This window comes from Camelina sativa, chromosome 19 (genome assembly GCF_000633955.1).
Source record: "Camelina sativa cultivar DH55 chromosome 19, Cs, whole genome shotgun sequence".
Classification (NCBI taxonomy): domain Eukaryota; kingdom Viridiplantae; phylum Streptophyta; class Magnoliopsida; order Brassicales; family Brassicaceae; genus Camelina; species Camelina sativa.
This window is the reverse complement of record NC_025703.1, coordinates 4,728,412-4,746,505: the sequence shown is the minus strand read 5'-3', so window position 1 is coordinate 4,746,505 and position 18,094 is coordinate 4,728,412. Positions and strand designations below refer to the sequence as shown.

Genomic DNA, 18,094 nt, shown 5'->3' with positions numbered 1-18,094 from the left:
GAAATCCTAAAATGGAATAATGGATGCCATACAAAGAAAAAAATAGATAATTTTATTTTTATTTTTCTTGTTGGCTTGTCCATAAATTTTGTCATCTTCGTATCATATATACCAAAGAACACCAATAAATAACCAAAACAAGAGAGGGAAATTTCGAAGAGAAATATAACGCTATGGATGAAAATTAAGAAGGGAAGAAGATTCATACTATATGATAGTGCCTTGTTGGTTGTCAAAATCATGTGGAGACGAACAAAAATCTGACAGCACAAAAAGAGTGGTCGAACGATACTTTCCCATGAAACTTTACATATTTCTTCTTTTAGTTTTTATTTTGTCAAATAAGACTTTTTATAATGCTTATACAAAAAAAAAATGATAATACTAAAATACAATACTTCATGTCTTTTTTTTTATAAGGGAGGACCTACTTAGTTACGATATACTGTACTTGTTACTTATCCAATAGAAAGAAAAAAAAAAGAACCGAAAGAAAAGAGAATTATTATTTGTAAGTTGGATACAAAGTGGAAACATGTCGAGAATTGTGTTCCTTTTACCGACCTAAACTCCTATGTTTTAAGTCGTGGTGGTCGTTTTATTAATGTTTTTGCTTTGGAGTTTTAGTTTGTAAGCATTAACTCAAAACAAGAAATCTGATGTTGCATCTTTGATCTTAGTGGTCTTAACTCGCAAGTGTTTTATCATTCGCAAAAATGTTACAATTATATCAATCATCAGCTCAGTTTAAATAGTCGACGAAACATTTCATGAACCTAAATTTAAGTATATATAAATTTTTAAATTTCTGTTCACTATCCATATACTATTGGTTTTTTTTTTAACTCTATCGGGATCGTCAGAACTATTTAAACGCCAATTTTTTTTGTTTTTTTTTTGTAATCGTAGACATTTATTTTGATGTTTGACGTTATTGAATGTTGATGGATAAATTAAATTATATGATATACATGGCTACAATAAATTCGACTATGAGGAATCGACTTTTTAGAATAATATTAACATTGTTCATCACTTACGTACACATATATCTCTTATATATCTTTAGTGTGCTAGTACATCAATGTCTATAAAGAATAATTCTAATCCACAAGGAATTATCACATCTCCTGCTCGCTGTATGCGAGACCTTGATGGTCTCTTTGGTTCAGGATTACGATATTCCATCTTTTGATCATTATTTTACAAACACACATTTAAGTTCATTATTTAAAAAATAAAAATAGTGCATGTAATTTAAAAAGCCATAACTCATAAGAAAACTAATGGAGATACATCACTCAAAGTAGTACAATCGCCTTTCTCTTATTGTTTTAAAACATATTTAATGAATAGTACACAATCGATGATCTAGAAACCAACCTTTAGTTATGTGGACGAGATAAAATCAGTAGAGGTGGAGCCGTCGGATTATGATCGAGAGAAACATAAATATGTTTTGAACCTTCACCAAAAAAGTATATAAAATCAAAATTTGTTATCAAGTTGGTGAACTGCATTTACTAATTGCAAAATTTATTACTCCAAAAGCAAAATGACTGTCCAATACTCCAATGAGGGCATCTCCTCACGTGAAGTCGGCCACCACCAATCTATTTTTTTTTTACAATAATTGATACTACAAATACTAGCATTATTAGTTCTTTTTAATACGTAAAAATATACTTTTTTCAATTTAAGAAAAATATTAACATGAAGATTCAAAAATATTTGGACTGAGATGGTAGAACGAACTATTTAAAATATCTATTACACCACAAGTCTAGCATTTTGTGTTATCTCATGGTCTTTTTGTGTCGCGATAATTAAGAATTACTACTTGTGAGGAGGATATAAGCATGCAAGGTGACTAAATCATTATTTGGGATCATCCTTGAATTGATGAATCTTTATCTTCGTTTCCTTGTGCCACAATATATATCATGACGTTATTCTGCAAACTTTCCTTCCATACACATAAATTTTTATATATACCATCTTCTAGTTGATATGGTGCGATGTAACTGTGAATGTCTTCTACATTTATACTATATAGTAAAGCCTCGACGACGACTATAAATCCAAGATTCTTACAACCGTATCTTCCTTCGATCAAGCCATCGTCGTCCTCATCATCATATATTCCTATATGGCATACATAGTTAAGATGACCATATCATATTTACGTTCGTCCGTATTAAATTTTTATTTTATTTTTTTTCAAAGCAGATGTTCATAGGTAGAGTAGTCCTAAGTCCTAACCCTCGAACATACGAGAGGGGGAACTATAGAATCTTGAATTACCCCAAAAATATATTTAAAAAAAAATGAAGGGAATGCAATCAAGCTTTCAAAATTATAAATCAATATAAAACGCTTGTTTTGAAACCCTCAACCCTAAACGGCTATTGTTAACAATTAAAAGTTAAAACCATAACCCGTAAAATATAAAAGCCCTTATATACCAAATTGCCGAATTCTAATCACACGCTTACATCAACTTGCACAGTACGTGGAAGATTGGTTAGTCCATATGTAGATTAGTAGATAGATAGATGGACCACTCTTTGACAATGGTAAATAGTTGTTTATAAGCTGGTTTGTACATTGATATAAATAAATAAAAATCTATGAAAACGTTTTCTTTTTTTGTCGAATGCTGAAGTAGTAGATTTTGGAAATAAATACTGCGGCCTACGCAAATAATTGATATGCAATAAAGTGTCGTTACTTGTAGTAAGGCTGATAGTGAGACCTAAACAATAAATAGCATGGCACTCGTAACAAAGACACACTTATAAATGGATGGCCCCCAAAAGATATCTTACGTTCAAATCTACATTAATCTGTTCTATAGTTCAAATATATGGGTATCGTCTTACCATTAAATATTCATGAACTACTTTTCAAATATTTTAGGTTTTGATCAAGATAGCTACACATAAAACAGATTATTTATTCTCTCTCATGTATAGTTATATTTTCCCTTATTAACTTAATAAGACTAATATTTTAGATCGTGGAAGAACAACATATCATTATGCTGACAAGACTAAATATTCTGTCATATTAAGAAATTACAAACTGGAGTTTTTCTTCTTAATTTATGTCCGTACACGTGCTGATAATTAGAAAAATGAATGAACTACTTCTTCGAATTCTTTACATCTTGATTATAGTGAGACGTCTATTTTCTGATGATCTTCTTGTCTTCCCCAATATCGACATTTTAATATTTGGTTATTTTTTAAATTAAAATAAGATTCTATGTGATTCAACTAACATTAGTGTTGTTTTTATGATATATTTTTTTAATAATAAGGTGGAGATTATATAAACCAAACTGTTTAGATTGGTGGCATTTTGAAGATTTCTAGCTAGACATGAATTGACGCATCAGACGTCGTCGTCGCATCTAAAAGTAAATTTAGGTTTTTTCATAGTGGTTTTGTTTGCTGGGTTATAAAGTCTTTGGGTTCTCGAAAGATCAGTTCTCATCATGATATGAGATGATAGATGTTATCTTTAGATTGGTCGTGAGCACTCATGATAAATCTCTTTCACAGGAGTTTCGAAAAAAGATGTGTTTTTGCTTTCTTAGGTCTAGTGTGTCTCCTAGGATTCTAGCCATTTGATTTCTGTTTTTATTATAAGGGTTTATCCTTCTTCGTATAGTTTGAAAATCTTTGTTTATTTGTTTTTAGTTTCCTTTCTATAGGGCTTTGACTCCGAAAACATTACTTCCTCCGTCGGCTTTGACTCCAAGAACATTACTTAGTCCGTCAGCTTTAGCTTCCTTTTTTAGGATATGTTGTATCATTCCTTTGGTATGAAACTAAGTTATAAATAAAACTAAGTTAAAAAAAAAATATATATAAACCAAACTGCACGAAGTCGATCAATCGTAGTCAAACCGATATCTTTGACGTCCCCACCAACAAATTGAGTTCAAAAGATTACTCAAGCGATGATCCACTTGAAAACTAAATGATCAAAATTCTTATTCAACAAAAAGAAAAAAAAAAAAAGAATTAGCGTTCTATGTAAACTCACTCGTAAGACCTTCAAACATAATATTTTCGAAAGCAACATTTAAATTATGGAAAAAACAATCAACTTTTTGCGAATTATGTCTATTTAGAATATTGGATATCACCGAAAAAAAAAAAAAGTTGAGAGGTCAAAGTCAATTGGTCAAATATATAATAGGGGTTAGTTAAGAGTTGTTCCCATTTTGTATTTTTGTAGCTAGCCAACTTTGTAACTCGACCTTCTTGGCCGCAATTGTGTGTAGTTCCCACATATCCATTACACACCAAAATCATAATAAACAATTTTAAAAATATTAGCTCTGCATATGATGACCATTTAAAAAAAAAACTTGATACGAAACTACAAAAGCCACAGTACTTAAAATATCAAGAAAATGACCTCTTTTAAGTGTAAAAAAAAACGTCGAAAATACTCTTCCCGACAAATACGTGTGATTGATTACATGATATAATTACAACAATCCTAAACAAATTCAATAGTCAGAGATTGTATATATTTAAAAAAGTACAAAACTGACTGTTACAAGATGTAAGAGAAATAAAGTGAGCAAGAATCCTGGACACATGGTTACATGTGAGATACTTCTCTTCTAAAGATCCCATTCCTCTCTAACCAGAATCTTTCCTCTTTCTCTAATCATATCAAAAGTTCCCTAATCTCCCCCACTATACTACACACACACACACAGCTGTATTATATAATCCTCTCTGATATATATAAGCACAACCCTGTTCTCTTTCACTAGATTACAAAACCCAAAAAAACTAAACAACTTTGTATTTTTCTTTTACTTCTGTGTGATCATCTCATCTCCTCTAATGGAGCAACTACCTTCTACTACTACTAGTACTAGACCCAAGCCCAAGCTACTAAACCGGCTCAACACCTACGTTGGTTCGAGCCGGGTTGGTAAACGCTTCAAACTCGCCGAACGTAATTCAACTTTCACCACTGAGCTCCGTGCTGGTACCGCCACTTTCTTAACCATGGCTTATATCCTCGCCGTCAACGCTTCTATCCTCTCTGATTCCGGTGGTACTTGCTCTGTTTCCGACTGTATCCCTCTCTGCTCTGACCCAACCATCCAACCTTCCCAGTGTACCGGACCGGGTCTCCGATTACTCACCCCCGACGTTTCTTGCAAATTCAACCCGGTTAATCCCGGTTACGCCGCATGCGTCGAAGGAATCCGGAAGGATCTAATCGTCGCCACCGTAGCTGCCTCACTAATCGGATGCGTAATCATGGGATTGATGGCGAATCTCCCGTTGGCTTTAGCTCCGGGAATGGGAACCAACGCTTATTTCGCTTACACCGTCGTCGGGTTTCACGGATCCGGTTCAATCTCATACCGGACCGCACTCGCCGCCGTGTTCATCGAAGGATTGATATTTCTCTTCATCTCCGCCATAGGTTTCAGAGCAAAGCTCGCGAAACTCGTCCCTAAACCGGTCAGAATCAGCTCCTCCGCCGGAATCGGACTTTTCCTAGCTTTCATCGGTTTACAGAACAATCAAGGAATCGGTTTAGTCGGTTATAGTCCATCAACTCTCGTCACTCTCGCCGCCTGTCCAACCTCGTCACGAGTCTCGTTAGCTCCCGTTATAACGTCGGCTAACGGAACCGTTAGTTTACTCGCCGGAGGAGCAGTTTCCGGCGATATCATGTGCGTTCACGGGAGAATGGAGTCTCCAACGTTCTGGTTAGGTATAGTCGGATTCGTGATCATAGCTTATTGTTTGGTAAAGAACGTGAAAGGAGCTATGATCTACGGGATCGTCTTCGTGACGGCGATCTCGTGGTTCCGTAACACGGAGGTAACGGCGTTTCCGAACACATCGGCCGGAGACGCAGCTCACGATTATTTCAAAAAGATCGTCGATGTACACGTCATCAAACACACGGCCGGAGCTTTAAGCTTCTCCGGTATGAGCAAAGGACATTTCTGGGAAGCTCTGGTGACGTTCCTCTACGTGGATATATTAGATACGACGGGGACGCTTTACTCGATGGCTAGATTCGCCGGATTCGTAGACGAGAACGGAGATTTCGCCGGACAGTATTTCGCGTTTATGTCCGACGCGTCCGCGATTGTGATCGGGTCCTTGCTCGGTACATCTCCGGTGACGGTGTTCATCGAATCGTCGACGGGGATAAGAGAAGGTGGGAGGACGGGGTTAACGGCGGTCACGGTGGCGGTTTATTTCTTCTTAGCGTTGTTTTTCACGCCGCTGCTAGCTTCGATTCCGGCTTGGGCGGTTGGTCCGCCGTTGATATTAGTGGGAGTGATGATGATGAAATCGGTGACGGAGATTGATTGGGAAGATATGAGGGAAGCGATTCCGGCGTTCGTGACGATGATTCTGATGCCGTTGACTTACTCAGTCGCTTACGGATTGATCGGTGGGATTGGGAGCTACGTGGTGTTGCATCTATGGGATTGGGGTGAAGAAGGTTTGGTGAAGTTTGGGTTTTTGAAAAGGAGAGTTAAAGAAGAAGAAGAGGTTAATCATAACAATGGACTTGTCAAAGCTAGTGAGACTGATGATAACACTACTACCGTTTAGATTTTTACATTTTTTTTTTGTTACTATTTGATTTTTTTTTTTCTTTCTTAGGAAGAAAAGACTAGTGATTGCATTATTGATTTATTTCTCTTGTAGAGGAAAAGTGTACAAATGTGGTGGGAGAAATAAAAGTAAACTGTAGAAATTTTGACATTGGTAAACTTCATTGAAAAAGAATTGGAAGGTTCAATACAGAAACAANCCATCCAACCTTCCCAGTGTACCGGACCGGGTCTCCGATTACTCACCCCCGACGTTTCTTGCAAATTCAACCCGGTTAATCCCGGTTACGCCGCATGCGTCGAAGGAATCCGGAAGGATCTAATCGTCGCCACCGTAGCTGCCTCACTAATCGGATGCGTAATCATGGGATTGATGGCGAATCTCCCGTTGGCTTTAGCTCCGGGAATGGGAACCAACGCTTATTTCGCTTACACCGTCGTCGGGTTTCACGGATCCGGTTCAATCTCATACCGGACCGCACTCGCCGCCGTGTTCATCGAAGGATTGATATTTCTCTTCATCTCCGCCATAGGTTTCAGAGCAAAGCTCGCGAAACTCGTCCCTAAACCGGTCAGAATCAGCTCCTCCGCCGGAATCGGACTTTTCCTAGCTTTCATCGGTTTACAGAACAATCAAGGAATCGGTTTAGTCGGTTATAGTCCATCAACTCTCGTCACTCTCGCCGCCTGTCCAACCTCGTCACGAGTCTCGTTAGCTCCCGTTATAACGTCGGCTAACGGAACCGTTAGTTTACTCGCCGGAGGAGCAGTTTCCGGCGATATCATGTGCGTTCACGGGAGAATGGAGTCTCCAACGTTCTGGTTAGGTATAGTCGGATTCGTGATCATAGCTTATTGTTTGGTAAAGAACGTGAAAGGAGCTATGATCTACGGGATCGTCTTCGTGACGGCGATCTCGTGGTTCCGTAACACGGAGGTAACGGCGTTTCCGAACACATCGGCCGGAGACGCAGCTCACGATTATTTCAAAAAGATCGTCGATGTACACGTCATCAAACACACGGCCGGAGCTTTAAGCTTCTCCGGTATGAGCAAAGGACATTTCTGGGAAGCTCTGGTGACGTTCCTCTACGTGGATATATTAGATACGACGGGGACGCTTTACTCGATGGCTAGATTCGCCGGATTCGTAGACGAGAACGGAGATTTCGCCGGACAGTATTTCGCGTTTATGTCCGACGCGTCCGCGATTGTGATCGGGTCCTTGCTCGGTACATCTCCGGTGACGGTGTTCATCGAATCGTCGACGGGGATAAGAGAAGGTGGGAGGACGGGGCTGACGGCGATCACGGTGGCGGTTTATTTTTTCTTAGCGATGTTTTTCACGCCGTTGCTAGCTTCGATTCCGGCTTGGGCGGTTGGTCCGCCGTTGATATTAGTGGGAGTGATGATGATGAAATCGGTGACGGAGATTGATTGGGAAGATATGAGGGAAGCGATTCCGGCATTCGTGACGATGATTCTGATGCCGTTGACTTACTCAGTCGCTTACGGATTGATCGGTGGGATTGGGAGCTACGTGGTGTTGCATCTATGGGATTGGGGTGAAGAAGGTTTGGTGAAGTTTGGGTTTTTGAAAAGGAGAGTTAAAGAAGAAGAAGAGGTTAATCATAACAATGGACTTGTCAAAGCTAGTGAGACTGATGATAACACTACTACCGTTTAGATTTTTACATTTTTTTTTTGTTACTATTTGATTTTTTTTTTTCTTTCTTAGGAAGAAAAGACTAGTGATTGCATTATTGATTTATTTCTCTTGTAGAGGAAAAGTGTACAAATGTGGTGGGAGAAATAAAAGTAAACTGTAGAAATTTTGACATTGGTAAACTTCATTGAAAAAGAATTGGAAGGTTCAATACAGAAACAAAAAGGCAAAACCCCAAAAGGAGTCAAGGGGGACACTTCTATTCTCTTTAGTTAATCTGAATCAAGATAAATGCCGATGGAACCACGGTTTGCTCTCTGGATCGTCTAATGGGAAGGTTAGGATTCTCTGGATCTAGCTCTCGGTTTGCTCTCTCAAACGTCTAATGGTACTCCTAACTGTCACAGCACTAGCCGTGTTCATTGTGTATGCACCGCCTGCTCTCACTTTCCCGCAATCTTTGCAACCCCAAATGCCAACAGCTTTCCTCTTTCACGGCGTACTACGGTACTACATAACCAATACAAAAAAACTCATTTCACAAAATTGAAAAGCAAAAAAAGCTTTGCAGACTGAAAGCCTTATTGTAATTCAATGACAATGTGGTTACTCAAGAGATGGTAAATGAGGAGTACCTTTCCGCAGAAGTCGCAGAAGAACTTGCTGTGTTGACTCACTTCCATCTTCTTGATCTGCTTCCTAAGACTGGCACCATATCGTGTACCTTTTTGCAAACACAACACATTCAACAGCTTCAGATTGAGGAGGAGGATTCAATCATTATAATAGAGACATTTTGACTTCTCTGTTCGTGATCTGATACTAATTCTTCAAACCATGGAAACAAGGTCAAGGGTTTCAACATATGAAATCAAGAGAATTCTAAAGTTGCATACTTTACGCAAATGCTATTAGCCAATTCCAACCATCGAAACAAGACTTAGAAGAGAATTCTAATGTTGCATACTTCACAGCAACAGCTATATAGCCAAATGATTGGTTTCTGAATACTCACCATATTTGCCGACAATTCCAGCCTTCTTGGTCCTCTTGGTCTGAAATCCAAAAACACAGATAAGTTGAAAGAACGATACAATCTAAAACCAGATTCCTGAGAGATGGAACAATCTAATACAAAAATCTAAGCAATGAAGTTCACATGATCACACGTCTGAGTATATCTAATCAAATGAATGATCTAGTATGATGAATACATATATTCAAATGGGAGAGAATCAACTACACGAAACAGAAGATTAACTCACCATTTTCGCCAGCTTGGGGAGGGGAGAAGCAGACGATGGGCAAAGTGCCGGCGAAGAAGAGGAGGGAACTAGGTTTTGGCTCGTTTCGATAATTATACAGGCGAGGTAAAAATTGGGGTTTTACTTAATGGGCTATATAACATTTTACTAAAAAGGGCCATTAGAAAAAGCCCAATAACAAAAATGTCGTTATCGTTTTGTGTGACACCGGCCATTATTGTAAAACGCAGATGTTACTGCAGAGATTTCAATGTTGCATCAGGTGAAGAACGAGAGATAGAGAGATGATGAGTGTGATTGGAGTCAAGAGCTGTATTTTCCCGGTGACTAAATTTTCCCAAGTAAAGGATAAACCTTCTTGCTTCAGTTCTTCGTCGTTTGATCTGAGATTTCCCAGAAGAAATCTGGCGGGAGTGTCCTGCAAACTCTCTGGAGAAAGCTCAGGAACAAATGGGGTTTCTCTTAGCTCCAAGAACAAAATGGAGGATTACAATACTGCTATGAAGAGATTGATGAGGAGCCCTTATGAGTATCATCATGATCTTGGTATACATCTTTTCTTCGATTTCGTTACATAATTTCACTTAGTTTATGATTTCTTTCTTTGTTTGTCAAGAGTAGAACCGTGTTCAATCGAATTTGTGGTTAGGTTGGCTAGTGTTTGGTCAGATTTGAACTGAGAGAGTGTTCTTGAAGAAGGTGAGTGTAGTTGTTTAAGTTCCAAGAACTTTGGAGTATGTATTTCTTGAACTTGGAGACAGATTAATGAAATTGATAGCTCTGGTTCAAGGATTTTGTGTTTTAGTTGAGGCTATAAGCCTACAGGACAGTGAATTTTGGGTAACACATTCAGTAGCTGTGTTACAAGGATTTAGTGTTTCATGTGGAGACACGGTTCTGAGTGATGATTTTTCTCACATTTTTGGTATTTGTTCTGTTTTTCAGGTATGAACTATACATTGATAAGAGATGAACTGATTGTCGGGTCGCAGCCACAGAAACCTGAGGACATAGATCACTTGAAGCAGGAAGAGAATGTTGCTTACATACTTAACTTGCAGCAGGACAAGGACATTGACTATTGGGGAATCGATCTAGACTCCATTGTTAGACGATGTAAGGAGCTCGGAATCCGCCACATGAGAAGGCCCGTAAGGAACATTATTTCTTGCGTTCTCAACCTATGGAATCATGTGAATCTGAGTTTTTTATTTTTTCTCTTTATCAATTTGGTTTTCTAATTCTGTTAGGCAAAAGACTTTGATCCGCTTTCGTTGAGAAGCCAACTTCCAAAAGCTGTTTCTTCTTTGGAATGGGCGGTTTCAGAAGGTAAAGGAAGAGTCTACGTGCATTGCTCAGCTGGATTGGGAAGAGCTCCAGGGGTTTCTATTGCTTATATGTATTGGTTCTGCGACATGAACGTAAGTAAAAAAGGTCTCACTCAACTTCACTCCAAGAAAGCTTCATACTTTATTTTTGTGCGATCTGATTCTGCGTTTCTGAAACAGCTTACCACGGCTTATGACACGTTGGTATCGAAGCGTCCATGTGGGCCTAACAAAGGAGCCATTCGTGGCGCAACATATGATCTTGCCAAGAACGATCCCTGGAAAGAGCCATTTGATAGTCTCCCTGAGAATGCATTCGAAGACGTTGCAGATTGGGAAAGGAAATTGATTCAAGAACGTGTTCGTGCCCTCCGTGGAACCTGAAAATCACTAGAGCATATGTATCTATTGTATCTAATAAAATAAGATCTCGACTTTTGTATATTCTAAATAAATCCACTGATGGTTACAATTTATGAACCCTTTTATGCGAGGTAATCCGCCTAGTTGTCATGAACTCTATGGTTCTTCTTCTCAATCAAGGTCTTAATAACATGAGGTATATATATAGTGCTCAAAATCGTAGCTAAAGTCTATATACTTAGATAAATACTATTTATAACATCTGATAAAGTGATGGCAGAACTCATCAGAACTAGTGATCGGATCTTGGGACATAAGACAACACTGATCTCATGTAAATGAATGATTGTTCCATTTTTCCAATATTATTGGCCTATGGTCTATGTTTTTGGCTCAACGACCACATACTTTTTTTAGAGAATATAATCTATCAAACTCTGCTTTTTTTTCTATACCTTTACCAACTAAAGAAATATGTCAGCTTTATACGCACAAAAAAAATCAAGTTTTCAACTCTCTTGAGCAAAACCATAAAGTCTATAAAGTTCCCACCGCAATATCCATAAATAAAGTTCACACACACGTTAATATAAAGTGTAAATGCATGTGTGTGTGTGACGGTGAGAGTGTGAGCGTATGGGAGAGACTTGGGGAACAAGAAGAAAGGACGCGGTCAAAAAGGTGACGGTGGGCTTCGGCTTTTGTTGGTAGCAGTTGGAAACTCCATTAATGACTTAAAAAAGTGTATACATCATAATTATGTCATAATTACATATCTTATCTTCTTTTTTAATTTTCGATTTGATATGTAACATTAGTTTGTTTGGAATACATATCATTGAAGAAAATGTTTTACTTTAGTTGTATGAATAGATTTGTATAGTTTTGATTCCAAACGACAAAATATATAGGACTCACAAACTATGTCAAAAACAGTTGCGTACCTGTTTAATATTCTTGTTAATTAAGTATTATAATTGATGATGGAACTCGTGAATGTTATTAAAAATGTTCATAAGATGTTAATACAAAGACCATGCACTATAAAGTAATCAATCTATCGATTTCGGCACAATAAAAAATTTGATCTCGTATATCCGACGACTCATCTATAAAACGTTTTTTGTTTCTCAATGGTCTCTCTCACACTCTTTGTTTTTCTAATTTTTTAAAAAATTAAACATAAATAATAACACTAGACATTTATATGTAAAGTTGTAAACTTAGCACATCTTTGTTAATTTGCATTTCAACCAAAAAATGTAATTTAAAAAGGTAAAAACTAAAACTTAACTCGTTACAAAATAAAAATGATATTTTAGTTGGATTCAATGAGAGGAAAGGACCGCTTCATTCATTCATTCAACTTTTAACTTTTGTAAGTCCGACACTTGCCGCGTAAGTTTTTGCTACTCCCATTGACCTTTCTCATTCTCACCTTACAAACTCCATCACCATCCATATATATATGTTATACACTCTCTCTTTTATCTTCACCCACTTCTTCATCTTACAAACCAAAGTAAGACTAATAAAAAAAGAGAATCCACAAAAAGGTTTTTTTGTTTAGTTTCAAAAGATGGCGATTAACAGATCTTTGCTTTTGATTATAATTTTCATCTCCGTTTCACTATCGACGGCTAGGATCTTACCGGGAGAGTTTCTTCCGGTCACCGATGGTGTCATGTTCTCCGGTGAGATCCCTAAGGCGGCGGTGGTGGGTTGCGGAGGAGAGCAGGAGAGGAAGACGGAATATTCTTCGTTTGCTCCTCAAGTTGTCGCCGGAAAATTCGGGTCGTTGGTGTTGAATGCTCTTCCGAAAGGGTTTCATCCGTCGTCTGGACCAAGCAGGAAAACTAACGACATCAATACTTAGAACTGTTGTTCTTTTTTTGTGTCTCATCTTTTGTTGTCCTAATTCGTACTTTTTTGTTCTTTAGAGATTCTTTAATTTGTTTACTTTCGAATAGAGATTATTGTAAATGTTACAGAAATTACTGTAAGAGTTTAGAAAATTAGGATTGTTTTGGTCTTTTTTTGAGTTGAAAAATGATCAAGAATGTTAAGATTCACATTTTGTATCTCGAATTATCAAATATTATCTTGATAAATGTTGTTCATCAGCTTCTTTCATTAATTTCTCAAGATTATTTCTTTAATTTTATTTAGAGTCGTTCAAGATAGTATATCATTTGAATTGATATGGTGGTTCCGAGAAACAGCTTAAAGAATCTTTGAAAGTCATAATCAGCGGTCAAAGAAAAACATGTAAATTTGACTTTTTTATAGTACTTTACTATGATCCGTTTTCCACAATTGCATAAGATAATAGTTTTTAAATTAATATAACCCCATTTGTTTGGTATTCTCTTATATACACCAAAGTATGTGTATGCAACCATGCATTATTCAAGAATTCCAAGTTTCGCTACAGATTTAGTTTTTATTTATTTATTAATTTCTTCATAAAAACAAAGAACTTCTTGTGAGAACAATAGCAAAACTTTTTATTCTTGGAAGTATTCGTCAAACAACGTATAACCACACAACTCACTTGAGCTAACTCAAAGAGACCAAAGAGAGACATTGTTATTTCAGACAACCTTAAAAACATAGCAGAGCTGGAAGTGAATCCTCTCTTTTATGTAACCATTCAGTTGCATTCCTTCTCGTAAATTTCGCTTGCATATTTCCAGTTGATCACTTTCCATACATTCTTCAGATATTCCGGCCTCACGTTTTTGTACTGCAAGAGAGATTGAAGAGTGGTTAACGAGCATTGATCTGTATAAGCTCTAGTCATGAGTCTTAAGGGATCAAAAAGTGTTGTAACCTGCAAGTAGTAGGCGTGCTCCCAAACATCTATACCCACCAAAGGAACCAAGCTTCCTCCCTTTGTCACTAATGGATCCTGCAACCAAGCAAACTCTTTTCCTTTTAAAATCCATCAAAATCACATACATTTATGAATCTTAAGAACGCTGGCAAAGCTAAAATCTTTTTGAACAGATCATGGATAAGTACCTGATTGGCAGTTGTGTCAACCACAAGCTTCTTCAGTTCTTTGTCTAGACCGAGCCACTGTTGCAATCCAGGTTACAAGCAAATCAATGATCATGGTTAGAAGTAAAGCACCAGATTCAACAATGGAATTTTAAAAAAAGGTGATATTAGAGTACTGACCACCCATCCTGAGCCTTGCACAGCAGCACCTTCAGCACTCATCTTTTTCACCAAACCTTCAAGGGAGCCAAAGTGAGTGTCAATAGCGCTGCCAAGAGATCCCTTTGGTGGCTCTCCACCACCTTCCTGTTATATATTAAAACAAACAATTAAGCTCAGACCAATTAAATAGACAAAAATTAGATAAGAAAAACTCAAAAAACAAAACTCACCTTAACAGGAGCAAGATTCTTCCAGAAAATCGAGTGGTTCACATGACCTGCACATTAGAATTAGACCCAAATGAGCTTCATCCTCTAGCACAGAACAGAACCCAAAACTCATTTCCCATAGCTATCAAACCAATCCAACTGGTTCCGAGCTCAAGACCCAGCAAACCCAAGTACTTATTTTCCCATAGCTATCAATCAAACCCAGTGGTTCTTAACTCAAGACCCAGCAAAACCAAGTTAATTATATAAGCCAGCTAGTGCCAATTAAACATTGATCGACTCTGAGACAAACCTTCATCCCAATTTCAGACTCTATTCATCAAAACTAATCATCAGCTTCATAGCTCAATTCAATGGATCAAGAGGCCGTAACATCCAACTTATTCTAAATTCCATCCAACATTTACTCAATCCAAACACGATCCAACACAATCAAATCCATCCAAAACGAGATCCGTAAAAAAGAGAAAAAAAAAGTCAGACACACACACACCTCCGCCGTTGAATTTGATAGCGCTCTGAAGCTTAACAACAGCAGAAGTACCACCCTTGCTCACAGCCTGATCAAGCTGCTCAAGAGCATTATTGTAATTAGTAACATAAGTCTGGTGATGCTTCTGGTGGTGAATCTGCATAATCTCTCCGCTAATCGCCGGCTCCAAAGCGCCATAGTCGTAAGGAAGATCAGGAAGCGTAAAAGTCTGGATTCCTCTGAATCCAATCAGCCTCGATGACGTCTCCTTCAAGCCGGCTAGGGTTTTTCTACTCGCAACACAACGAATCGCCATTGTTAGACACTACTGTGTTGGGTTGAAGATTCTTCTTCTTTCCTCTCAGATATGAAAATGTTAAGTGTGTGTAGACGTGGAGGGGGTAATGATAATATCACTGCCTGTCACATATACAATAAAGTGACAGTTTGACACGTACACATATGAATCGTGGTTATGATGACTTACTTATTTGTCGATGTAAAAGATATGGGCCGATAGTGAGCCCAAAAGGCCTTAATATATAGTAATAATTTTCTTCGGTTTTTTTTTTTTTGTTTTTCCGGGAAAATATAATAGGAAATGTTGAAAAGTTGACTAGAAAGGGAGATGTTGAAATTTAGAAATCGATGCATGTGAAAGCGAATTGTATTTTGGTTCCTCCTTGATGACAACGAAATCGTTGTCTGATCATCATCAATCTTAGTTAGTTTCCTTCACAGATCCAAAGCTGTGATCGGAGATTTTTTTAGGAGGCGAGAATTTTTCGAGATTCGGAGTTGGGGTGGGGAGGATTTGGTAGGTTTGATTCGGGGTTTTTGGGAATCTTGAGATGGAGAGTATAAGTGAAAACGGTGGTGATTACGACGGAAGAAATGAAGGAGGATCTTCATCGGATTACCGATTGTTGGGTCGGCAAGTTACGGTTCATCAGTTCATGGGCGGTGGCAAAGGCGAGTTCTTTCTTCGGACTTTTTGTTTCTTTTTTTCATCGTTTGGGTAATTTCTGATGAGAATTTCTCGGATTCATCGACTTAGTGTTGGAGATGATACTATGGAAATTTAGGGTTTCTGGTTTTGCTCGGCAAAGTGCTTTCCCAAATGCATGTTGGAGATGGTACTTGGAATAGTTAGGGTGTCTGATTTTAGCGGTCTGAAGAAATTGTCATGTGTGCAAGTTCATTTAGCATTTTGGGTTTAGTAGAAGATTGAAAATTTTGGCAGGTGTAAGTTAGGTTAAGGTTTGATCTTGAATGAGAAATAGCTGAATATCTCTAATTTGGATGTGCCAGTGTTTGTAAACTTCTTAGTCTCTCAACGATTTTGTATGGCGTTGTTCTTTGATGCAGCTGCTGACTTGCTTTTATGGAGGAAACGTNGCTTGTTGATCTTGTTTTAGTTCCCGTAGACATTGCTGTTGTTAAACGCAGTGAACAGAAGTCTTATATGAAAGTTTTTTTTTATCACGGTGTGAACAGGGACCATTCTATCTGTAACAATACCGGCTTTGTACAGTAAATACCAAAGCAAAGTAGNCCGCTACTTTTCACCTGTCTTTTTCCTTAGTTCTTTGCTGTTATGTGACTGATGATCTCTACCTGTTATCTCTTTTATAAGCAGACAGGGGCATTCGTTGCCAGAGCTTGTTCTGTCAGAGGAAATGGTGAATAGTGCTGCAGCTTCGTTTCGTATAAAACTCAATCACTTGCTTGTAATGGCTCATGATGTCACAGTTGNTAATGTGTTTTACTTGTTTTTTTGTTTAGCTGTTCACACATTAGTTGTGTTTTCTTGTTATTCACCATGTGTAGTATAACTAAACGCCATACCCAGAATGAATATAAGATTCTTCGTTGACCTTAACTCTTGGCTGTGTCTAGAACAGAACTGTTAAAAGGGCTTCTGAAGAGATGCCTGAAACGACGTCGTGACGCATAACAATATTCTCTGACATTCAGATGGATGAGGTACCAGCCCAAGGCTAAAGGCGCATATGAGCCCAGTAATGCTAGGTCACTTGTAACTTGTTCACGTCACATAAGCTTTTGCTTATACGAAATTATTTATAGAAGAATGTCACTAACACAGTTTTAATTGCACTAGTTAGTAGTTAATGCTGCAAGTCTGACGTCAAAACTCAACACAAGTAATGATGACTAGTATACGAATGATCAGTAGGTAATCAATTCCATGAGCGCTTTATTACGTATTCCTACGAATACTATTCTTATATCTCATGATCTCTTTCAAAGTTTCAACTACTATCAATTTCATTGTATGTATAATATAATAAAAATGGATATTCTAGAATAATAATACAAACAGTCTCCCATCTCAAATGACCACCTACTATATTTTATATTGATTAGAAGAATATGTGCCAATGTCACACACTTTTGTAGGTGGACATGCTTCAGTAATTTATATCATTAGATCTAGTATGAAATGGTCACCAACTAAATTCAAATAATAATTATATAATTTTTCAAACTACTCGAATTAGACATATATAGATTGATGTTATGAATTTGACATTAAAATAGAGTTAGCTTATCTGTACATATACGAATTAAATACGAGTACCTTAAATTTTCTGAATACGTGAGAGTGAGACCTGTAACAACTTATAACCAAAGTATTTGAATCTAGTATATAGACATAGTAAATACACACAATAGACTCGTGTATGGGGGTTGATATATATGGATCTCACACGTTGGAGTGTTGTTATCAACTATTGGAACTATTGCAGCTAAAGAGAGACAAGTGTTGTGACCTTTGCGTGAACTCGTAATTCTATTTAATTTCATCATTTGTATTTCGTCATTAATTAAATATAGTGTGTCTGTTGTATTGGACTTCTTCTTATACTTGTGGACCCGTAAGTGACACATGAATTTCGTATGGACCATTCAATTCGTAAACCAACCACATACATACACACAAATGTTCATCTTCGAATTT

At 37.6% G+C, this 18,094-nt stretch overlaps 5 protein-coding genes and 1 pseudogene across 5 annotated transcripts; 4 read left to right on the top strand and 2 right to left on the bottom strand.

Moving 5' to 3' along the window:
- Nucleotides 4,379-6,773, top strand: LOC104764817 (adenine/guanine permease AZG1-like). The gene has a single exon (XM_010488416.2). The coding sequence runs from the start codon at nucleotides 4,872-4,874 to the stop codon at nucleotides 6,618-6,620; it is 1,749 nt and encodes a 582-aa protein (XP_010486718.1). The 5' UTR covers nucleotides 4,379-4,871; the 3' UTR covers nucleotides 6,621-6,773.
- Nucleotides 6,828-8,462, top strand: LOC104767432 (adenine/guanine permease AZG1-like; the record flags this gene model as incomplete). The annotated part of the gene is made up of 1 exon (XM_010491458.1): nucleotides 6,828-8,462. A coding segment is annotated over one exon (1,482 nt), but the record flags the coding sequence as incomplete, so codon positions are not given.
- Nucleotides 8,439-9,626, bottom strand: LOC104764818 (annotated as a pseudogene).
- LOC104764816 (phosphoglucan phosphatase LSF2, chloroplastic-like) lies at nucleotides 9,791-11,419 on the top strand. The gene is made up of 4 exons (XM_010488415.1): nucleotides 9,791-10,099; nucleotides 10,499-10,704; nucleotides 10,804-10,974; nucleotides 11,062-11,419. The coding sequence occupies exons 1-4, from the start codon at nucleotides 9,838-9,840 to the stop codon at nucleotides 11,263-11,265; spliced, it is 843 nt and encodes a 280-aa protein (XP_010486717.1). The 5' UTR covers nucleotides 9,791-9,837; the 3' UTR covers nucleotides 11,266-11,419.
- On the top strand, nucleotides 12,729-13,381 carry LOC104764815. The gene has a single exon (XM_010488414.1). The coding sequence runs from the start codon at nucleotides 12,824-12,826 to the stop codon at nucleotides 13,118-13,120; it is 297 nt and encodes a 98-aa protein (XP_010486716.1). The 5' UTR covers nucleotides 12,729-12,823; the 3' UTR covers nucleotides 13,121-13,381.
- Nucleotides 13,725-15,511, bottom strand: LOC104764814 (superoxide dismutase [Mn] 1, mitochondrial-like). The gene is made up of 6 exons (XM_010488413.2): nucleotides 15,133-15,511; nucleotides 14,640-14,686; nucleotides 14,428-14,553; nucleotides 14,269-14,325; nucleotides 14,078-14,155; nucleotides 13,725-13,990 (listed from the first exon to the last, which is right to left on the bottom strand). Exons 1-6 carry the CDS (start codon nucleotides 15,425-15,427, stop codon nucleotides 13,898-13,900), a joined length of 696 nt encoding a protein of 231 aa, XP_010486715.1. The 5' UTR covers nucleotides 15,428-15,511; the 3' UTR covers nucleotides 13,725-13,897.